This window comes from Mugil cephalus, chromosome 23, assembly GCF_022458985.1.
Source record: "Mugil cephalus isolate CIBA_MC_2020 chromosome 23, CIBA_Mcephalus_1.1, whole genome shotgun sequence".
Classification (NCBI taxonomy): Eukaryota; Metazoa; Chordata; class Actinopteri; order Mugiliformes; family Mugilidae; genus Mugil; species Mugil cephalus.
Window position 1 is genome coordinate 13,830,457 of NC_061792.1, and position 24,103 is coordinate 13,854,559.

The following is a 24,103-nucleotide window of genomic DNA, read 5'->3' on the forward strand; positions in this document are numbered from 1 at the left end:
TCTGGCTCCGAGGCAGTCCGTTATTAAGGAGATAAAATAATATACGGAGTTTTACCTTCTTCATTTATAGATTTAAACCGCCCTCAGTTTCAGGTGCGTCGTTTTCTAACCTTTGGTAAGTCAACCAGAACAAACACATTAGTTAAAACATGTCTCCAGTAACTGAGCCTTTCTTTCTTTCGTTATTTATTTGTTTAACAAATGAGGAAATAACTTTTCACACTGATTTACGTTTTCAAAACAGTATAACTTGAGGTTTGTGTTCACTTGTTCTTCTTCCAGAGGATGAATCCAGTTTGGTTTATCCTGTCGATCATACTCCTGCCACTGACAACTGTTCAAGCTGGTAAGTGTTGAAAAGTTCTGTTTTATAGTAAAATACACAGCATGGTCTCATGGAAAACTCTACGTTCTGTTCTCTGGTCTCATTTTACTCGTTTAATGTTGAGAGAAAAAACAGGAAGAGCACATTCTCACTTCCTATGTCAGTAAATGTCGTTTAAAGAGACATTTTTATGGAAATGTAAAATGTGTCATGATTTAATAAACTGATTATTTAAAAAATTACAGGTTTTGATATTGTTGTGTATTTTGTAGTCATCTACAAGAAACCAGGAGACACAGTTCTCCTTAGTCCAGGCTCTGTGACTCCTCCCATCACCAGTATAACATGGAAACATAATTCAAACCTGGCTGCAGAGTGGAACGGAGGAGGCGCCATTGACTTCTACCGGGAGTTCAAAGGTATTTAACACTTGTAATGAAACCTTGAAAAAAAAACAGACACCTACAGTTACGCCTTTGATTTCATCTGAAAAAGTCATAATTAATAAATTAAGTTGATCTTTACGAGGTTTTACATTTAGTCTCTTTGAGGTGATTTCAGTTGTAACAACTTAAAAGGCCGTAAAACAACCTTAAATATGTGACTTATTGTCCTTCCAGGTCGCTGTATACTGAAAACTGAAAGTGGAGAGTTGACCATCACAAACCTGACACTAAAGGACAGTGGCAGCTACACACCAGAGATCAACAACAGAGTCTTGGGTACAACTGAAATCAAGTTCATGTGTAAGTGGAGGAATTAGGACAGAAGTTTGAGTTATTTATATGTTGATTTATTTTTTCATCTTAACAAAAATATTTGCTTCCATCAGCTGGCGTCCCTACACCAACTATCGCCATGAGCTGTGACGATGAAAAGACCCACTGTGTTCTCACCTGTGAAGGCGACACTACAGACTCTGAACCAGTCACCTACACCTGGTGGTCAGGTGATGTGGTGAAAAGTGAAACCAAGGAGTTTAAAATAACAAAGGTGAATGTGACCAGTAATTCAATTCAATTCAATTCAGTTTTATTTATATAGCGCCAATAACAATACAAATCGTCTCAAGACGCTTCACAAAAACCAGCCTGCAACCTCCAGACCAAGCCTGAGTAACAGACAGATAAAATAATTTACACATTCAAGAACCATTTTGGTTCATGAGCTTCAAGCTAATGTTGTTTTTATTGGGTTTCTAGGAGGAGACAACGTCTTTCTTCAGGTGTAAGATGGAAAACCTAGTCAATTCTCAATTCAGCAAACAAGTCGTCAACCCAGTCCTCATCTCCAACACAGGTGAGTCGTCACAGCATCAAGTATCTAACATGGTAAATATCAGAAATTGATGTAAATAACTTGTTTTTATTCCACAGATAATCCAGACATGTACAGGAAAGTGGGAGACAGTCTTGTCCTTAGTGTATCCTCTAAAGATGCTACTATCACTAGTATAGTCTGGAAACATGGATCCAACGGTGTTGTGGAGTGGAACAGAGGTGAACCTGTCTACAACAAGGACTTCATAGGTACAGTCACTCATTATTTAACAGTTAGTGGATGTATGTGGTGATTATCCACAGAGTCTTTAATGGTGGTCAGGCCCTTACTCTCATTAAGAAAGTATAAAATATCAGTAATTCTTCCAAAACAACCTAATTAAAACCATCAAAACATAAACACAGATTCAGATGTAATCCAGGTTTAAAGTCAGCAAAAACCCTCTGAAAGGAAGATTAGTACATTTGGGAACAAGCTCCAACCCCCTCTGTTGAGTAAAATAGCTGTTAAACTATAATTATATCTAACTATTGTCCTTCTAGGTCGCTGCAGGTTGAACTCCAGAACTGGAGAGTTGATCATCTCAGGGCTGAAACCAAAGGACAGCGGCAGCTACACAGTAGAGATCAACGGTGACGCCATCAAGACAACTAAAATCAAGGTTATCTGTAAGTACATTTGACTGAATGTCTGGAATAGTAATTAATTTATTCATCTGATCTCTAATTAAATGTTTGTTTCCATCAGCTGGCGTCCCTACACCAACCATCTCCATGAGCTGTGACGATGAAAAGACCCACTGTGTTCTCACCTGTGAAGGCGACACTACAGGTGTTGAACAAGTCACCTACACCTGGAAGTCAGGTGATGTGGTGAAGAGTGAAACCAAGGAGTTTAAAATAACAAAGGTACAAACATGATAACAGGGTTAGTAGGTGAATGGGACGTATTTCGGTTCATGAGCTTTAGGCTGATGTTTTTGTTTTTCCACTGGATTTCTAGGAGGATAAGGAGGCTTCATTTGTCTGTACGGTGGAAAATCCAGTCAGCTCTGAAAGCAGCGAAAAAGTCGACAACCCTTTCGCCACCAACTGTGAGTTTGACATCAGTAAATATCTCCACAGTGACCTCAGAGGATGAACCACCTGAATAAGTGACGTCTGTTCATTAGTGATGAACCTTTTAAAGGTTCTGTTAACGAACTAAAGAAGGAGATCAGCTACTATTAGAATGAAGGATGCTTGAAAACCACTGATACATTCATTCACTTCTGGTTTTTCTTTTTTTGTAGACACTCTGTTCTGGATAATCATAGTGGTCTTGTTTCTGATTCTGGTGGGAGTTAGTTTTATATTATTTAAAAAATGCAGAAGAAACAAAGGTAAGAACTCACAGAACTATATGTTTATTCTACAGAATCAAATATGTATTGTTATATTATTATTATTATCATAAATTGATTCATATTGACATCATTCACTTCTCTTACGTACAATCACTAGATTGATTATTATTGCTGCTACAGTCATTTAAACTATGGGGCTAATAAAGGATCATCTATGACTACGTTGTCCATTTGTTTCACAGAGAAGTTAACAAGTGTTGACCTTAAAGAATCTCAGCATGAGATGATCTGAGAGACCACAGAGACCAGATCTGGATTCAACAAACCTCAACTCTACACAACAGATAAAAAGACACCTCTCTGTACACTTTTCATTCATTCTCTGTAGCCTCTGGAGGGTCACAGGTCTGTACATGGTTGTAAGCCGGATAGTCGGCTGAAACGAGTATCCGGTATGGATCGAGCACTTTTACTGAGTTCGAGTATGATACGAGTAATACGAGTCGATATCTGTGCTCGGATTGAATGAAAATCCTCATTGGTTATCTGACTGTGTCTACGTTCTGTGATAGGCGCCGCGCCACGCCCCTCCCCCACACACATACACGCGTTGCTGTGTCCCGCTCTGCTCACTCTGACACACAACAGCCCTCTGTCTCTCAGGTTCGCGGTCTTTTCCGTTACCGTTTAGAGTTTCTTCAGCTTCAGGTTTGTTTTTTCTCCGGTTTGTACTCACTTATCAACCAGTGGAGTTCTGGTAAACGTGGGTTCGTTCGGACGTGGTGCAGATTAATGCGACTCGCGTTGCGTCTCTGCCTGTCAGAGATTTTTTTTTTTCTTTTTTTAACCGTCGGCTGATCTAACCAGTTTTTTGACTTCACGCAGTTTCTAACACTCTCTTGTTGTTATTCCATTAAAAAATAATGGTAGCAGTGGTATAAATATTACTAATTAAGCTACACCTCCCCCCCAACCGCTCTCTCTGTTACACACACACAAACTCACACACCTGGTGCCTGGTGTGGATAAAAATAAAATAAAAAAGAACCAAAAAATGTTTCTTAAAAATCACATGAAACTCTTGTCAGTTGCATTTTACTTGATAATTGCAACAGCATGTGTTGTATTCATTGTTGCAAAACTTGTAAATAGTTCGTTTGCTATCGTGATCAAAACCACAATTTCTGATCAACCCATATCAACTGCGTGAGCAAAATACCGGTTAAAGCCCCGCCCATTTCAACAAAACCCGACCCACTTCCTGATCAAATCCCGCCCACGTCCGATGCAGGCCCCGCCCACTTCGAGTACAGATACAGATAATTCGTATGGTTAACATATACAGATAATGCTGTACTCGCTCATACCTAGTTGTAACGCTGGTTGTTGCTCTTGTTGTGTGTATTTTCTGTGCATGTAAATATGTGAAGACAGTTATTGGCTTTTTACACTCAACAAAAAGTCACAATCAGAACGATGAATCAAAACAATTAATATTTGTGAGCAATCTAATATTTTCCTGTAAACACCCCCGCAGGCATCAAACACGTTATTTGATTTTTTTTTTATTTTTTCTTCTTGTTTTATATTTGTGTTTTGTTGTGTTTTATTTACTCTGTATTTGATACATTTGATAAATAAAGTTCTTGAAAGAACAAAAAAAGAAATACCCGGATGTTCACTCAGGTATCCCAGAATGCACTCCGTGGGCGTCATCAAGTACGTACTTCAGAATCTATCTTGTCAAGTCCCGACTACCAAGTAGCATGTCCGAAGTTTGTGTACTTCTCGTAGATAAACGTCCTGTGTTGGTCGGTGTTTGGTCTGTTTGTGTGTGATTTCTTAAGTTCCAGTTGTAGAAGTTGAAGAAGAAGAAGGAAGTAAAATAAAAATAAACCGTGTCCCGTCGTGGGTCAGTTTTATCAGCTGTTTCCATAAAAACTCTCTCACCGTGTGAATCTAAGGTAAAGGTGGGTGGAGTCTAATCTGACTCTGGCTCCGAGGCAGCCCGTTATTAAGGAGATAAAATAATACACGGAGTTTTACCTTCTTCATTTATAGATTTAAACCGTCCTCAGCTTCAGGTGCGTCGTTTTCTAACCTTTGGTAAGTCAACCAGAACAAACACATTAGTTAAAACATGTCACCAGTAACTGAGACTTTATTTATTTATTCAACAAATGCGTTTTATAAACGGTGTAACTTGAGGTTTGTGTTGACTTGTTCTTCTTCCAGAGGATGAATCCAGTTTGGTTTATCCTGTCGATCATACTCCTGCCACTGACAACTGTCCAAGCTGGTAAGTGTTGAAAAGTTCTGTTTTATAGTAAAATACACAGCATGGTCTCATGGAAAACTCTACGTTCTGTTCTCTGGTCTCATTTTACGCATTTAATGTTAAAAAAAAAAAAAAATCTAAAACTAATAAATGTTTGTTTGAGTCTGTTTTCTGTATAAATCTTGAATATTAGGACAAATAAAGGTTGGTCAGTTTCTATACAGTCAGATGATCTATATTTAATAGTTGAACATCCATTTCCCTTCTGTGGAATAAATTAAAGGATTATTTTATTATATTTTGAGTTTACATGACATGTTTTTCTAACTACAGCTAAATAATAAACAAGTTCAAGTTCTATAAATGAAGTCGTTCAAAGAGACATTTTTATGGTAAATGTAAAATGTGTCATAATTTAATAGACTGTTTATTTAAAGAATGACAGGTTTTGATTTGTTGCAAATTGCATTTTCACTCTGGCACATCTATAGGTTTTTCTTTTCTCGACAAGTTGGAACTCATCTACAAGAAACCAGGGGAGACAGTTGTCCTTAGTCTATCCTCTATGACTCCTCCCATCACCAATATAACATGGAAATTTAGTACAGATATGTCTGAAGATTTAACCCTGGCTGCAGAGTGGAACGGAGGAGAGGTTGACTTTTACCAGGACTTCAGAGGTATTTAACAACTTTTAATGAAAACAAATCAAACACCTTCAGTCAAGATTTTGATTTAATCTGAAGTCATAATTAATAAATTAAGCTGATCTTTATGAGGTTTTACATTTCTTCTATCCGAGGTGATTTAGATTTCAGATTTTTAGTTCGGCCGTAAGGTGAACCCAGTTTTCATTTCATCTCATTCCCACCTCTGTCACCTACGTACTTTGTTTGTTACTTTTTGCGTACATGGTTTGTCTCCATAACATAACTGAAGTATTTACACGTGCAATAGCTTTAACCCATAAATAGATTTGATTTTACTTTTACTTACCCTTTTTTTTCACTGTTATTTATTTTTTCAAAAGACACACAGTTGAAGGCACCATTTTACTGAGCAATATTTACACCAGTCTCAGCACAAACAATCAATGTGTAAGTCAAACATCAAAGTCTATCACTCCTGATCACCCTACCCAAGAAGCACTGCAACTGGCTTAGTCACTATCAGTCTCAGCAGAGCTGTAGCCGGATACAACGTCATCACTGATATTTGCACAGTTTTGGCATAAACCTGTGCACGGGGTGAACTATTCACAACACCGATGAGCAGCTGGTTGGTCCTACAGGGGACACGTTAGCTGTGTCACTGGTCCTCATTCTGTTGCTAAGCTACATGGTAAATCTGTCTGCAGTCCTGCAGCGATCACTGCCACGGTGCAGTGTGTTGTGCATGTACAAACTGGTGTCACATGTTTGAAATTTAAACAGGACTTAATATTATTTTAGGTCGCAGCACGTTGAACACCACAACTGGAGAGTTGACCATCTCAAACCTGACACTAAAGGACCTCGGCGGCTACATAATAGAGATCAACAATGAGGTCATGCAGATTAAGATACTCGTGGTTGTCTGTAAGTACATTTGACTGAATGTTGTCTGAAATATTAGTTAATGTTTGCATCTGATCTTTAATTAAATGTTTGTTTCTATCAGTACCTGTTACTAAACCAACCATCTCCATGAGCTGTGACGATGAAAAGACCCACTGTGTTCTGAAATGTGAAGTCAACACTAGAGATCTTGGAGAAGTCAGCTATTCATGGACGTTGGGTGACATGGTGGGATGGAGGCAATCTGAGAAGATCAAAATAACAAAGGTACAAACATGATAGCAGAGTTAGTAGGTGAGTGGGACGTATTCAAGAATGTGACACATTTTGGTTCTGGAGCTTCAGGCTGATGTTGTTTTTCCACTGGATCTCTAGGAGCAGAAGGAGCCTTCGCTTCTCTGTGTGGTGAAAAATCCAGTCAGCTACGAATTCAGTGACAGAGTCGTCAACCCTTTCAGCAACAACCCTTAACAGGGATCATCTCATCGTCTATTATAAAACAGATATCCTGTTTTTAGTCATATCTTCTTAAATATCAATCTGCTCTATGTGACCAGTGTGTGCTTTGACACAGAAACACCGTGATTATAATTTCTACACATTTTTTAGTCCGAGAATCACTTGTGTCAAACTATGTCTTTAACCTTAAATTCATTTACTGTTGAATAATACCACGGCATACAACGATATAAGTACGTACGATGAGAACGTGGTTTAACTCACCTGTGATGGCCTTCAATGTACACACTGTGCATTTGGTTGTAATAAAAATGGACGAGTTGACCTCATAGACTTGAGTCTGGGTTAATGTTTTTCATTTTAAATGCATTAAAACTGACCAGTGTCTGTTTTTAAAGCAGTGATGATGGAAAATAAAAAGAATAGATATAATATATACATCACTGTTCATACTATGGACAAATCCATTGTGATGTCACCTCGAAAATGAAGCCCAAACTGGGCGGAGCCAGTGGTCGCCATGTTGGACACGCACATACTCTAAATATGGACCTGGGGGTTGTGTTGGGGCGGAGCTAAGACAGCCTGGATGTTTAAACCCACCCACCCAACTCTCCACCATGTTAGCTCAGGCTATCGAGCTAGGCTAATCCAAGGTGCTTGCAGCTGGCTAACACAGTGGCCTCGCTCCCGGTTTGATGCTATTTGTCCTGACGAAAATATGATGAATAATATATTAATACAATTATCATTTAGTGTCTTTGAAAAGAAAAAAATATCTTTCTGTTCCAAGTTACTGATTATATTTCAATAAATTCTATCTGTGCTGACTGTAACGAGCAGATACAATGCTAATACATCAAAGAGACATTACTTTCTCTATTTTATGTGGTGGATTAATATTTCCCAACGTGACACACTTTATTTAAAAGTATTATTAATTAGCAATTATGTTTTGACTTCGGTGCCAGTTTGATTGTTAGCCTCGCTGAAAGGCTACCCTAAGGCTAATTCATATGCTGGCTAATTAGATAGTTAGCTTCAGCTACCAGACTAGCCGTGCTGGGCACTGACACTAGCAATATGGTGCGTTGTAGTTATGCTTTTTGCTATCATGTTTGGCAAAGGTCTTTTATTTATATTATATATATATATATATATATATATATATATATATATATATAATATATATATATATATATATGTAGCAAATGTTCAAACTCAAATGAAGCTCCATTTGTACACTGTGTATCCTAAATTGCTACATTGTTAGCATTAACGGACAAAAATGTGTTCTTCAAAAACGCCCTGAAAATAGCACGTTATCAATTTTTCTTCTTTTCTTTACAAAATCTTTAAATCCACTTCAGTCCTAATCACAAATACTAAAAGTCTGATTATTTTCTGACTTTAACCCTTTTTATGCCAGTGTTTGTGATGGAATCAAAATGTCAATTATGTTTTTACCCAAATGAATTTGTGTATCAAACTCAAAAATTGAAATATTTGCAGTAATCTAAATGCAAAGTGGATTTTTCTAGGGCTGATTATTGGAGCCTTGGACATGTCAATGATTAGTAGCAACTTTGATTTTGATGGACTTTTATTTAATCATTTATTTATTTATTTTGTGCCACCCGATTTAAAAACCCATTGACTTCCATTGAAACTGCTGCTGCACTTTTTCTTTTCTCACATTTGGACTCGTTCTCTACTACTTTCAAGTAACACAATAAAAGATTTAGTTGAAAAACCCTCAATTACGCATTCACACAGACACACAAGTCAGAAAGCCCTGTCCATAGGCCATGTTGACTTTATTTTTTCATTTGTTTGTTTTGTTTGTTTTCCTGAACTTTATTCACAGACTTCTTGTAGATAAACGTCCTGTGTTGGTCGGTGTTTGGTCTGTTTGTGAGTGTTTTTCAGTTCAAGTTTCAGTTGTAGAAGTTGAAGACGAAGTAAGATAAAAAATAAACCGTGTCCCGTCGTGGGTCAGTTTTATCAGCTGTTTCCGTAGAAACTCTCTCAATCTGTGAATCTAAGGTAAAGGTGGGTGGAGTCTAATCTGACTCTGGCTCCGAGGCAGTCCGTTATTAAGGAGATAAAATAATACACAGAGTTTTACCTTCTTCATTTATAGATTTAAACCATCCTCAGCTTCAGGTGCGTCGTTTTCTAACCTTTGGTAAGTCAACCAGAACAAACACATTAGTTAAAACATGTCTCCAGTAACTGAGACTTTATTTACTTATTCAACAAATGCGTTTTAAAAATAGGTGTAACTTGAGGTTTGTGTTGACTTGTTCTTCTTCCAGAGGATGAATTCAGTTTGGTTTATCCTGTCGATCATACTCCTGCCACTGACAACTGTTCAAGCTGGTAAGTGTTGAATAGTTGTGTTTTATAGTAAAATACACAGCATGGTCTCATGGAAAACTCTACGTTCTGTTCTCTGGTCTCATTGTCTGAGGTTGTTTTCTGTATAAATCTTGAATATTAGGACAAATAAAGGTTGTTCAGTTTCTATAGACCCACATGATCTATATTTTATAACTGAACATCCATTTACCCTCTGTGGGATAAACTGAAAGATTATCTTAATTCAACATATTGGAGTTTATATTACATGTTTTTCTAACTACAGCTAAATAATAAATAAGTTTTGTAAGTTTAGTCGTTCAAAGAGACATTTTTATGGTAAATGTAAAATGTGTCATGATTCATTAAACTGTTTATTTAAAGAATGACAGGTTTTGATATTGTTGTGTATTTTGTAGTCATCTACAAGAAACCAGGAGAGACAGTTTTCCTTATTCCAGGCTTTGTGACTCCTCCCATCACCAGAATAACATGGAAACATGATTTAAACCTGGCTGCAGAGTGGAACGGAGGAGACGTTAACTTCTACCAGGACTTCAAAGGTATTTAACAACTTTTAATGATCATCAATCAAACACCTTCAGTCAAGATTTTGATTTAATCTGAAGTCATAATTAATAAATTAAGCTGATCTTTATGAGGTTTTACATTTCTTCTATCCGAGGTGATTTAGATTTTAGATTTTTAGTTCGGCCATAAGGTGAACCCAGTTTTCATTTCATCTCATTCCCACCTCTGTCACCTACGTACTTTGTTCGTACATTAGTTGTACGTCTCAGCAGAGCTGTAGCCAGATACAACATTTGCACGGTTTTGGCATAAACCTGTGCACGGGGTGAACTATTCACAACACCGATGAGCAGCTGGTTGGTCCTACAGGGGACACGTTAGCTGTGTCAATGGTCCTCGTTCTGTTGCTAAGCTACATGGTAAATCTGTCTGCAGTCCTGCAGCGATCACTGCCACGGTGCAGTGTGTTGTGTATGTACAAACTGGTGTCACATGTTTGAAATTTAAACAGGACTTAATATTATTTTAGGTCGCAGCTCATTGAACACCAAAACTGGAGAGCTGACCATCTCAAACCTGACACTAAAGGACCTCGGCAGATACACAGCAGAGATCAACGGTGACTCCATCAAGACAACTAAACTCGGGGTTATCTGTAAGTACATTTGACTGAATATCTGGAATATTAATCCATTTATTCATCTGATCTCTAATTAAATGTTTGTTTCTATCAGTACCTGTTCCTAAACCAACCATCTCCATGAGCTGCGACGATGAAAAGACCCACTGTGTTCTGACCTGTGAAGGCAACACTACAGCTGCTGGACGAATCAGCTATGCCTGGGTCTTGGGTGACGAGGTGGGGTTTAGGCAAACCAAGGAGATCAACATAACAAAGGTACAAACATGATAATGGAGTTAGTAGGTGAGTGGGACGTATTCAAGAATGTGACACATTTTGGTTCTGGAGCTTCAGGCTGATGTTGTTTTTCCTCTGGATCTCTAGGAGGATACAGGGTCCACGATTTCCTGTGCTGTGGGAAATCAAGTCGGCCTCCAAGTCAGCGACCAGATCAACAACCCTATCATCAAAAACCCTTAATAGAGGATCGTCTCATCTTATTTGGAAACAAATATCCTGTCGTTAGTCATATCTTGGACATGTCAGTGATTAGTAGCAACATTGATTTTGATGTTTTTTTTTTAATTTTTTTGTGGTGCCCGATTTAAAAAAGTTTTTAAGTTGTTACCATTAAGGGACAAAAGTGTCCTCATCACAAACGCTCTAAAAATTGCATATGTTAATATTTTTCTGTTTTTTGTTGTGTCTGATTCAGAAAATCACTGACTTCCATTGAAACAGCTTCAAGTAACACAATAAAAGATTTAGTTGAAAACCCCTCTGTTAGAGACATGCATGCATACAAACCCCTGTCCACAGGCCATGTTGACTTTTTTATTTGTTTTGTTTCTCCTGAACTTTATTCAGAGACTTTAAAACAAATACAACATTCACATGTAGCTTACTCTCCTCCTCTGAAATGACGCCAACCACTCTTCAGAAGGCATAAATACCAACAGCAATTTACAAAAATAGTTATTACATTACATAAAAATAATAATTGTATATATAAAAACAAGATAAGAATAGATACAAGAATAAAAACTACAGAAGGGAACTTAACAAGGGGCAACAAAAGATTATATTAGTGTACAGAATTCCTCGGCATGATGATTTTCAGTTTTCTTCATACGTTTGCGACAGTGGCATCGAGCTACGGTCCGAATACCCGGATGTTCACTCAGGTATCCCAGAATGCACTCCGTGGCGTCATCAAGTACGTACTTCAGAATCTGTCTTGTCAAGTCCCGACTACCAAGGAGCATGTCCGAAGTTTGTGTACTTCTCGTAGATAAACGTCCTGTGTTGGTCCGTGTTCGCTCTGTTTGTGTGTGTTTTTCACTTCAAGTTTCAGTTGTAGAAGCTGAAGAAGGAAGTAAAATAAAAATAAACCGTGGATATGATGAGTTGATGCGTCACGTCGTGGATCAGTTCATCAGCTGTTTCCGTAGAAACTCTCTCAGCGTTTGAATGAAAGAAAAAGGTGGGTGGAGTCTAATATGACTCTGGCTCCGAGGCAGTCCGTTATTAAGGAGATAAAATAATACACGGAGTTTTACCTTCTTCATTTATAGATTTAAACCGTCCTCAGCTTCAGGTGCGTCGTTTTCTAACCTTTGGTAAGTCAACCAGAACAAACACATTAGTTAAAACATGTCTCCAGTCACTGAGACTTTATTTATTTATTTAACAAATGAGGAAATAACTTTTCACACTCGCACTGATCAGCGTTTCCTGATTTACTGGTTCATTTATTAGTTATTTCAGTGTAACTGGAGGGAGGTTTGTGTTCACTTGTTCTTCTTCCAGAGGATGAATCCAGTTTGGTTTATCCTGTCGATCATACTCCTGCCACTGACAACTGTTCAAGCTGGTAAGTGTTGAAAAGTTCTGTTTTATAGTAAAATACACAGCATGGTCTCATGGAAAACTCTACGTTCTGTTCTCTGGTCTCATTGTTTGAGGTTGTTTTCTGTATAAATCTTGAATATTAGGACAAATAAAGGTTGGTCAGTTTCTATAGAGTCAGATGATCTATATTTAATAGTTGAACATCCATTTCCCCTCTGTGGGATAAATTAAAGGCTTATTTTAATTTAATATATTTTAACTTTACATGACATGTTTTTCTAACTACAGCTAAATAATAAACAAGTTCTGTAAGTTAAGTTGTTTAAAGAGACATTTTTATGGTAAATGTAAAATGGTCCATGATTTGATAAACCGTGTATTTAAAGAATGACAGTTTTTTTTATTTTTTATTTATTAATTTTTTTATTTTGTAGTCACCTACAAGAAACCAGGAGACACAGTTGTCCTGAGTCCAGGCTCTGTGACTCCTCCCATCACCAGTATAACATGGAAACATAATTCAAACCTGGCTGCAGAGTGGTACAGAGGAGAGTTTGACTTCTACCGGGAGTTCAAAGGTATTTAACAACTTTAATGAAAACGAAACAAACACCTTCAGTAAAACTTTTTTCTATTTGATGTAATCTTAAAGAGTCTTTAAACAAATATATCATTAAAAGCCAACTAAAAACCTCAAAAACATGACTTATGTTCAGTGTTGGGCTCGTTACTTTTATAACGTAATTAGTTATAGTTACTAGATACTTCTCCCCCCAAAAAAGAGTTAGTAACTGAATTATTCCACTATAAAAGTAACGAGTTACCATCGAAAGTAACTATTGCGTTACTCTTTTTTTTTTACGTTTAAATATATCTAATAATTTGTATTTGTTATCTTAGCAGGTTTCACAGCCAGTTGCATAGAGTAGAATTGCATAGACACGTACTTTTAATATTTATTGCTTCTCAGGCCCCAACTGGTAGATTTCGAAAATCCTGGGACGACCCGGGTTGACTTGCCTTTGGTGTTTTCACATCAGTAAAACTCCCGGGTCAGACATCCACCTGTGAGGGCTGTGTGCCTGTTTATTCCTCCCTCATACGTCATCGTGTACATTGCAGATAAAGTTACAGTGTGTTGATGACCTGAAGATTGAACCCGTCAAACCCCCGCTCTTTCTAAAGGCTGCTGATATTAGAATAAATCACTGTGTCCTGCACAGAGCCAGATATCTGATGCCAAATCTCCTCTTTTTCTTGGATGCAGAGCTGCCATGATCATTAAAGTGTGTGAGATCGCTATACAAGCTGGATATAAACACTGTCGCCGTTCACCTATGTGCTTCCTTTAACGATAGTGTAACAACTCGCTTGATTTGTTTGATTGAAAAAAAGGAACAACAATCTCTGCCCTTCAGAGATCAGTCTTTATGGAAGTAGAACAAAACTTGTTTTTGAGCTGAAGCTTCTACAATGATACAGTCTGTCAGGCCGTCCAGTCAGAATGTAACAGGCAGATATATCAGCATCAGAGAGAAAAAACCCGGGTCCACCAGTGACAACTCGCAACTTTCGTCCACATTCAGCATTGCTGCCGCTTACCTCTGCTAGTTGGGTGTGGGTGTGAAGTTGTTGTGTGCGTGTGTGGTTTGTGTGTAAACTGAACACTGCCTATGATTGGCTTATCATGAAAGCCAGTCATCATCACCAAGCGCACAAAACAAAACAAAATAAAAACAGCTTTGCGGCTCCTGTGGTTGAAAACCAAGTAAGTCGGTTGATAACTGACAGCTTTAGTTTATAACACGTCCTATTTAATTTTCAGTAACGGAAACGGCGTTGTAACGATGGAAATAGTGATTAGTTAGATTACCCGTTACTGAAAAAAGTAACGCCGTTAGTAACGCCATTTATTTTAACGCTGTTATTCCCATCACTGCTTATTTTTCATTTAGGTCACTGTGAACTGAACGCCACAACTGGAGAGCTGATCATCCCAGACGTGACATTAAAGAACAGTGGTATCTACACAGCAGAGATCAACAACAGAGTCCTGAACCAAACTGAAATCAAGGTTATCTGTAAGTGGAGCAATTAGGACTGAAGCTAGTCTGGAATATCTAATAGTTTATTAATATTAAATCTAATTAAATGCTTCTTTCCATCAGCTGGCGTCCCTAAACCAAATGTGTCAGAAACCTGTGATGCTGAAACGACCCACTGTGTTCTGACCTGTGAAGGCATCACTACAGACTCTGAACCAGTCACCTACACCTGGTGGTCAGGTGATGTGACGAAGAGTGAAACCAAGCAGCTCATAATAACAAAGGTGAATGTGATCAGTAACAGACAGATCAACTACTTCATACTTTCAACAACCATTTAGTTCATGAGCTTCAAGCTGATGTTGTTCTTCACTGGTTTTCTAGGACGATACGGAGCCTTCGTTTACCTGTGAGTTAGAAAACCCAGTCAGCTCTGAACGCAGCAGAGAAGTCCTCAACCCTTTCATCTCCTCCCCCTCTTCCCCTCCTCCCCCTTCCTCCACCTCCATCACTGGTGAGTTTCACATCACCATTTATCTACATCATGTTCTCACAGGTGTTACAATCTGGTAACATTTGTCCCAACTTTCCATTTTACTGTTGCTGTAGGACAGACGTCATGTTGCTGGGGGTTTACTTCTGTAGAAAAACATTCATGAAGTTAACAGAGAATCTAGACTAATATTAGCAGACATTGGTCTTTTCGCCTGTATTTATGTTAATTATATGCAGTGCCACCTCGCTGGCACTTCTATATATATTTATATCATCATCATCATCATCATCAAAGCACAGTTCCTCATTTCTAGTTGCAGACTACAGCTTTTCTTAGTTTAGAACACCACAGGGCACTTCATTATAAGCTAGCAGTGTTGCTAAAAGTTTGCAGTTTTATTAATGTATTCTTCCTTTTCTTTTTGTAGGGAATCGGACTCTGTTTATACCAATCTTGGTATTGGTGCTCCTCATTCTGCTGGTCGTGGTCATCGTCTTATATAGACTCAAACACAGAAAAGGTAAGAAATCACAAAGGACTGTGAACTTTCGAGTTCATTTAGTTTCATTAGCTACCATTTTATACATTAATATGGTAACTTTTCTTGTATTTCTTGACAGTGGAACCACAAGTGCCAATCGGTACTGGTGAGTAATAACAGATACTTTGTGTTCCCTTAGTTTTCATACTAAGGTTGTGTTTCATTAGAGCTGGAGTTTGAGCTGGAGTTTTCAGCTTAAAGCTTAAGCTTCATGGCTTTTTATTGTGAAGTGGTTAATATTGTAATTATTTCATTGGCTGTTTGGCTTACAGTTTTTTCTCTAAAAATGACTACACTGTATTATATATTATTATTTAACAGAGTACGACACAGTTCAAGCTATCAACAACGGTGAGTAATGCAACTCACTCATGTTAAATATCATTGAACAGGAACTTCTCTACTTAAAATCAAAGTGTTTAACTTGCACACAGTGTTTCTGTCATGTGGCGTCCCATAAGGTTCTGTTCTGGGTCCATTATTGTTCTCTATGTATTTGCTGCAGGTTATCAACATTAAATAAATTTTATAATAAATTATTTACTACTGTCAGAAACCCACATATATGTGTATTTTAATTAATTTTGTTTCGGTTTCCCTGTAATGCACTGTGATTGTGTGTGTTTGGAGATGAGTGCTGGTCATGGTCATTTTTTTCTTCAACAGATTACGGAAAACTGCCTTCTGATTACAACGGTAGAACTGGTGAGTGAAATGTTGTTTAATAATTTTAAGAACAGTGACAACAGAGAACCAGTTATTGCGCAATGAGACGGATACACAATCAATTCAAAAAACACCCAGTTAAAACTACTTAAAACTGTGTCCTTTATAGTTTGTGTCTTTTTGAAATAAAATATCTGTTTCACACTGGAGCTGCAGCTTAATCGAGTCATGGTAGAACTTTAACTTCATGACTGCAGCTTATGACTAGATTGATAAGTGATTTGTTTTCAATTGCTTTACATAAAAGTACATATAAAAAATGGTCAGAAAATAGTGACAAATGTGGATTTTACACCATGCAACATGTTGATGTTCTGTTCTTATTATTTGATAGTATACGCCACAGTTGAATTTGCCAACAGGGACCAAGGACCTGGTGAGTGAAATGTTATTTAATATTATAGCTGATTTGCAAACAAATATCCACTTTTTAGTCAAGTTTTTGGAAATGTCATTGAGCAGAAACAGCAGTACAGTATCTGCCTTGGATTAGTTCTGTCTGACACAGTGTTTTTATCATGTGGTGTCCCACAGGGTCCTGTTCCGGATCCATTATTGTTATTTTTATATGTGCTAAAGATTATCAACCATTATACTGAAGCAGGAGCAAAATGCCAAGTTTACATTCAAATAATTTAATACCATATGAAACCCTCAAATATATGTATTTTTAAAAGCTGGAATCACAGGATAATCACATTATGAATTTGTCAAGATATTTTCTGTAAATATGTCTGTGCTCTTCATGACATTTTTATTTATTTTTTTATTTTAACAGACTGCGCACCAATGCCTCCTCCTAACTCCAATGGAACTGGTGAGTGAAATGTTATTCAATGATTGTTAAATCAATTCAAGACACATTCAAGCAAGACTAAACATCCACTCTGTACTTCACGCAAATATTTTGTGTCTCATTGGAGCTGCAGCTTCTGAATCAGCTGTTTGTATTAATCAGTTTAATTTGTTTTCCCGACATGTCAGAAATAGTCACAAATTTTACTCTAAGTGACACATGTTCTGGTATTTTATTATTTAACAGTGTACGCCACAGTTCAACGTGTCACTGATCAACCAGGTGAGTGAAATGTTATTTAATGACAGTTTTGTCAACTAATATTATCTTTTTAGATCATTAACCTTTTCCATCATGTGGTGTCCCGCATGGTTCTGTTTTGGTTCCATTGTTGCTGTACATTATCAACCATTATGTGGAACCTGGAGCTCAGTTCAATGCAAAATGAATTCAAGTCACATCCAGTCAAAGTTTCCAACAAGTTGTCAAAACTTAAATTGAGGTCCATAAGCAACCATGGTTTCACGTTTAATGGAAGTTTGTGTTCTCTTATCATTTCACAGCTCTCCTGGTCCCTTGAGAGGCCCAGTAGTCAGCAGACATGAACCAAACTGGAAGTATTTTTATTATTATTTATACTGTTGCTTGAACAGCTGGGTCCACTTGAAGCAATGCATGGGTGTTTATGTGTAGCATTATGAGTGAAACATTCAAAGAAGAAAAAATTACAAAGAAAACATGCAAACTCCATGTATTTAACAGTTGTAGTCAAATTTGTCTGTGTGTATTTATACATTTGTTTTGTTGTATTTTCTTTGACAAAAGAGCTTTCTGCTGGTAACCGCCTGTAATATGCACTTTGTATTTCCACTGTGCCTGACCCAGTGAGACCTGAATGTGTGAGTGAGGTAGAGAAACCGCACAGTTAGTTTATTGAGTTTATTTAAGGTTATTTTGTTTTCCATATGACTTGAGATTCCTCTTTCCTGCAGCTCATTCTTGCAGTGACAGCTATGGACGGTTGCCCTATGATATTAATATTATTATGTCTTCTCAGGGATCCTATTCAAATTCCCTCAAAGTATTACGATTTAAAAATGATATACATTTACTCTGATGCAGAACTCATTTAACTGGACGAAAGAAAGCTGCTGATTACTGCTACTATCGGGCCAAAGACGATTTTAGAAAAGACCTTCCTCTCTACAACTGAAGCTATACTGCTGACTGCACTATGGTTAGTGCAGGCAACCAAGTATTTATTTGTTTAATTTGTTAAATTTGTTAGTTCTTCTTAAATGGACATTCGTCACCAATCAGATGTCCCTACACAAAACAACCTGTTTTTACTGTAGTTTGAATTGTAATCAAATTTGTCTTTATGTATTTATCCATGTTTATTGTTGTATTTTTGCTTCGTGGAAGTTTTTATTCACTCAAGTTCAATTTTTCTGACAAACATCAAAATATAATTAGGGCATGCTTTTGGAAAATGTATTACAATGAATGATATGAATTTTAAATACATGCTGCTTTTACAATACACTGCTTTACTGGCTTCAATGACCACACATTGATGTACAAACCAGAGTACACGGTATTTAAGTACTAAAATGCGTTTAATACTGAGTTTAATACTTGTAATCCGATACATTTTCCATGTGCTGCATCGTTACTCGTGTCCAATCACGCATCCCAGCAACCGTTACTGTGGAAACACGGCTCGTCAAGATGCAACCGTGGAAGAAACGGCTAGAATCGGGTGAAGCTATAGAGATAGCTAGCCAGCCAGCTAACGTCGCGCTAGCAAGACGCTCATATATTCACAACTATGTTAAAGTTATGGTTACTACTAGTGTATTACTACACTTTTACTTGAAGTATTTGAGTAGAAAATATTAAATAAACTACTTGCAACACTTAAGCACAAAAACGTTGAATACTTTAGTACTTCTACTTTAGTGTGGTGCTTAAATAACAGTTTTTTGGCAGTATCTAGTAATTTATACATATCTATAACAAACACAGAGCATCAGCCAGTCAATATCGTATATCTGAATATACCTTTAAAAACTGCAGTTCACAGGTTAGCTACGAGCTTCCATAAACAAAGCAGAAGAAAAAGCAAAATAGTTATATATATATACATATATATATATATATATATATATATATATATATATATATATATATGTATATATACATATATATATATATATATAAGTTTCTATCTATCTATCTATCTATCTATCTATCTATCTATCTATCTATCTATCTATCTGTAATGCCTGTGGTCGTGAGTAATGCTTTTTTCTTTTTTTTTTTTACCTGCACCACGTCACTTCCGCCTTTTAGTTTAGTTTCACTTTCTCCTGTTATCCAGCCGTCACACCTGCTCACACCTGCTCACACCTGCTCTCCGTCATTCTCCTCTTCCTTCGAGTTTTATCCGTCTTTTCGCCGTATTTTTACCCTAGATTTTGTTCCAGACATTGTGAGCCAACTCTCGGTTTATTTCCGTGTCGTTTTAATTGATTTCGGCGACGATGGAGCCGGTTTTTACCATCAACTCCTGGGCTTTGACGGCGATTGTCTTGTTCGTGACATTGTTACCAGGTCAAGGTAACGCAGGTACGTTGTAAAAAAGTTTTTTTTTTTTTTTTCTCGGTCATAAAACTGTATATTTTATGATGGTTACGTCTTCATTCAGGACGCGCATGCCCATTTCGTCTTACATATTTTTTTCTATTCAGTTCAGTCCATACATTGTTTTTGATGTCAGTAAATTCTCCAACAATGAAATGAGCTTGGATACGGACATGTATCTGTATATTTATTTATTTTGCTGTAAACCAGGAATAGTAACGTAAAAAGGACGTATGGTTATCACATCTGTGTTTAGCATAGCCAAAGTCATATTATGTAATTTTACTACTCTACTAATACAGTACATACTAAGCAGTGTATCAAATATATGTATTTTAATCATTAAATCTATAGCTAACATTTAAAATATGTTAAAAGTGTCTGTTTGATTCTTCACATGTAAATGAGAGGAGTGACATGTTCTGATGTAGTTGTTTGTTTTACAGTCGAGTACAAGAAAGTAGGAGATATAATTGTCCTGAGTCCAGGCTCTGAGGCTTCATCCATCACCAGCATCACATGGAAATATAATTCAAACCTGGCTGTGGAGTGGTACGGAGGAACGGTTGACTTCTACCCAAAATTCAGAGGTATTTAACACCTTTAATTAAAACCATGAAAACAATCAGAACACCTTCAGTCAACGTGTTGTGTAACTTTTATCATTTTAGGTCGCTGTGAACTGAACACCGCAACTGGAGTGTTGACCATCCCAAATCCAACACTGGAGGACAGCGGCTCCTACACAGCAGAGATCAACAACAAAGTCCTGAAACCAACTGAATTCAAGTTTATCTGTAAGTGGAGCAATTATGACTTAGACCTAGTCTGGAATATCTAATAAATATCTAATAATTTATTCATCTAAATTCTAATAATGTTTGTTGCCATCAGCTGGCGTCCCTACACCAACTGTGTCAGAAAACTGTGATGATGAAAAGACCCACTGTGATCTCACCTGTGAAGGCATCACCACAGACTCTGAACCAGTCACCTACACCTGGTGGTCAGGTGATGTAACGAAGACTAAAACCAATCAGCTCATAATAACAAAGGTGAATGTGACCAGTAACAGACAGATCAGCTACTTCATACGTTCAACAACCATTTAGTTCATGAGCTTCAAGCTGATGTTGTTCTTCACTGGTTTTCTAGGACGATACGGAGCCTTCGTTTACCTGTGAGTTAACAAACCCAGTCAGCTCTGAACGCAGCAGAGAAGTACTCAACCCTTTCACCTCCTCCACCTCTTCCCCTCCTCCCCATCGCCCCATCCTCCCCTTCCTCTCCTTCCTCCCCCCCTCCACCCCCATCCCTGGTGAGTTTCACATCAACATTTATCTACATTGTGATTATAAACCTTTAACAGATTTTCTTTTTCTTTTTTTTGTAGACAATGACAGTAGCAATCGGAATTGGTTGATACCCTTTCTGGTTCTGGTTCTGGCCATTGCTGTTGTCGGTTTCTTCATTTACAAACACAGAACAGGTACAAATTCACAGCAGATTATAATGATTGTACCAGATTAACTTTGTGTATTATCATTCTAAATGTATTTATTGACATGTTGACTTCTCCAGATGTGGTCTGTCTGCACAGCTACTGCTTTTACTGTTTGTTATGTTTAAGTTTGTTCCATAAAATGTTAGAAATTAGTGACAGATGAACTGATCATGACAATTCTTTTATTTCACAGGGAAATATCCACCACCACTATCATTACTGCCATGTTTCAAAAATAATGGAGCTGGTGAGTAACATGTTAATTATCTGTGGAGACGTTCCCACACTGGAACCAGTGACATGTTGAGTCCTTGGATTGATTCTAACTAACAGTGTTTCTATAATTCATGTCAAAGTAAAGCTGGATATAAAATGATTTTCATCCCAGCTCCTTTCAGATCAATCTACAGCCCAGAGAAAAGTAGAAAGCTGCAGTTTGTAGGTTTCATGTCAGAAGAATGTGAAGATTTACCTTGTGAATGTGTTGTGAAGATGTGTATTCATCATGATGGTTCTTTTATTTCCTGACAGCAGACACATCACAGGTCTCTCCTACCAATGGTGAGTAAAATGTGATTTAATTGTGTTAAACGGCTCAGTTGGACAGATTCATTGTTGTCCTGATGATTCTTTTGACTCTTTTATCAGTTTAGAAATCATCCAGACAAGAGTCTGTCTATAAAGAAGAGAAATGTTTTTACTCTCACTAGGAGATAAAACTGTGAATGTTGAAGCTACTGTATGGAACTAAAACATGTGGCAGTCATCACACTTCTTTAATCATTTGACAGAGACACAAACATTGCTTCCTGATAACAACGGTGGAGTCCAAGCATTAACCACTCTAGACCACATCAGTGAAACAGGTGAGTAACCTTGACAACACATATGTGGTGATTTTGACCATTTTAAAGCTGCTTTTAGTTTTTAAACAAACTATGAATGTGAATATATGAGCTGGATCTATGGAAAGAGTTTGTAGAAGCAGATGATGGACTGAACCATCAGTAAAGACGTTATAACAAGACACTTTGACATTTTACAGACAAACAAGGAACAAATCAACAAGACCAGAATAATGAAGAGTCCAAACCTGTTGAGTTAAACTTGATCATTAAAATGACTCCAAAGAGAAACTGATTCATCAACTATGAACAAAGAGCTTGATCATTTTGTTTATCATTTTAGTAGAGAATTCACCAGAGGAGTCAGGAGTCACACAATCATGCGCTTCTTCCCCATATACCAATGATCAACCTGGCGAGTTATCGGGATTAATAGGACATTTTAGTGACTATTTAAAAGATGAAACCACTGACCGAAATTTGATCTTCAGGTATTTTCATAGTTGAATAATCTGACATTTTTCAGGAGGAAACGAAGAATCTAACCAAACCCAGACACCTGTAGTGTCTCCAGGACTCAACAAAGACCCTGGTGAGTTAAACTAGATCATTAAAGTGACTCCAAGGAGAAACTGATTCATCAACTATGAACAAAGAACTTGACAATTGTCAAAGTAAAGCTGGATATAAAATGATTTTTATCCCAGCTCCTTTCAGATCAATCTACAGCCCAGAGAAAAGTAGAAAGCTGCAGTTTGTAGGTTTCATGTCAGAAGAATGTGAAGATTTACCTTGTGAATGTGTTGTGAAGATGTGAATTCATCATGATGGTTCTTTTATTTCCTGACAGCAGACACATCACAGGTCTCTCCTCTCAGTGTAGCTGCTGATAAAATGTGATTTAATCGTGTTAAACTGATCAGTTTGACGGATTGATTGTTGTCCTGATGATTCTTTTGACTGTTTTATCAGTTTAGAAATCATCCAGACAAGAGTCTGTCTATAAAGAAGAGAAATGTTTTTACTCTCACTAGGAGATAAAACAGTAAATGTTGAAGCTACTTTATGGAACTAAAACATGTGGCAGTCATCACACTTCTTTAATCATTTGACAGAGAATAAACCATTGCTTCCTGGTAACAATGGTGAAGTCCAAGTATTAACCACTCTAGACCACATCAATGTAACAGGTGAGTAACCTTGACAACACATATGTGGTGATTGTGAGCTACATGGACACTTCTTCCTCAGCAAAACAAATGTGTTGCAGCTCCATCACATTTATCTCCAGTTTTCAACTGATGATTGAAGCTGAACCCATTTAACATCCTAGACTGTAACAATATCTGCTTTTTATCAGTTGATGCATCAAAGGAGTCAGAAGACGACAGAACTCCTCCTCATCCTGGTGAGTGATTCAACTGAATAGGATGTTTTTATGAAAATTAAAAGTTCAAACTTATTTCTTTGTGATTTTATCAGAGACTTCAGGTCGACCTGCTAAACCACCACGGCGTATGTATTATTCATGGCTATTTAACGTATGCAGCCTTTGACTTAATCTGCAGGTATTTTCATAGATTAATCTGACATTTTTCAGAAGGAGAAATAAAATCTGACAAAGACGAGGCCAGAGATAAACCTGGTGAGTTAAACTTGATCATTAAAGTGACTCCAAGGAGAAACTGATTCATCAACTATGAACAAAAAGATTGACATGATTTTTTTTATCATTTCATCAGAGACGACAGGAGACGACAAAACTGATCATGGTGAGTTACTGGGATCAATAGGAGGTTTTTAAAGACTATTTAAAAAATGAAACCACTGACAAAATCTTAATCTTCAGGTATTTTCATAGTTGATTAATGTGTTTTTCCAAAACAAACCGTTTA

The 24,103-nt window shown here is 37.3% G+C and overlaps 3 protein-coding genes and 2 long non-coding RNA genes across 5 annotated transcripts in view; all 5 read left to right on the forward strand.

Moving 5' to 3' along the window:
- Positions 1 to 18,756, forward strand: LOC125001000 (T-lymphocyte surface antigen Ly-9-like). The gene is made up of 18 exons (XM_047576891.1): positions 1 to 115; positions 283 to 346; positions 598 to 744; positions 946 to 1,071; positions 1,158 to 1,318; positions 1,528 to 1,624; positions 1,702 to 1,854; positions 2,149 to 2,274; positions 2,354 to 2,514; positions 15,039 to 15,168; positions 15,578 to 15,670; positions 15,771 to 15,797; positions 16,013 to 16,042; positions 16,358 to 16,396; positions 16,752 to 16,793; positions 17,196 to 17,234; positions 17,460 to 17,495; positions 17,777 to 18,756. Exons 2-18 carry the CDS (start codon positions 286 to 288, stop codon positions 17,791 to 17,793), a joined length of 1,485 nt encoding a protein of 494 aa, XP_047432847.1. The 5' UTR covers positions 1 to 115; positions 283 to 285; the 3' UTR covers positions 17,794 to 18,756.
- Positions 4,860 to 7,575, forward strand: LOC125001028. Its single transcript, XM_047576942.1, has 6 exons — positions 4,860 to 5,057; positions 5,187 to 5,250; positions 5,721 to 5,909; positions 6,681 to 6,806; positions 6,889 to 7,052; positions 7,161 to 7,575. The coding sequence occupies exons 2-6, from the start codon at positions 5,190 to 5,192 to the stop codon at positions 7,254 to 7,256; spliced, it is 636 nt and encodes a 211-aa protein (XP_047432898.1). The 5' UTR covers positions 4,860 to 5,057; positions 5,187 to 5,189; the 3' UTR covers positions 7,257 to 7,575.
- An 845-nt stretch (positions 18,757 to 19,601) lies between the features above and the next one.
- The window catches only part of LOC125000968 (protein piccolo-like), a 127,019-nt gene continuing 122,517 nt past the window's right edge, over positions 19,602 to 24,103 (forward strand). The window contains exon 1 of the mRNA XM_047576769.1: positions 19,602 to 19,844. Within this exon, the coding sequence (XP_047432725.1) occupies positions 19,760 to 19,844 (85 nt within the window). The 5' untranslated portion in view covers positions 19,602 to 19,759. The remainder of the gene's footprint in view (positions 19,845 to 24,103) is intronic.
- Positions 21,617 to 22,779, forward strand: LOC125001084. Its single transcript, XR_007111495.1, has 3 exons — positions 21,617 to 21,924; positions 22,155 to 22,229; positions 22,735 to 22,779. It is a non-coding gene; the product is annotated as an uncharacterized LOC125001084 (long non-coding RNA).
- On the forward strand, positions 22,774 to 23,980 carry LOC125001065. Its single transcript, XR_007111474.1, has 4 exons — positions 22,774 to 22,800; positions 23,324 to 23,398; positions 23,569 to 23,853; positions 23,951 to 23,980. It is a non-coding gene; the product is annotated as an uncharacterized LOC125001065 (long non-coding RNA).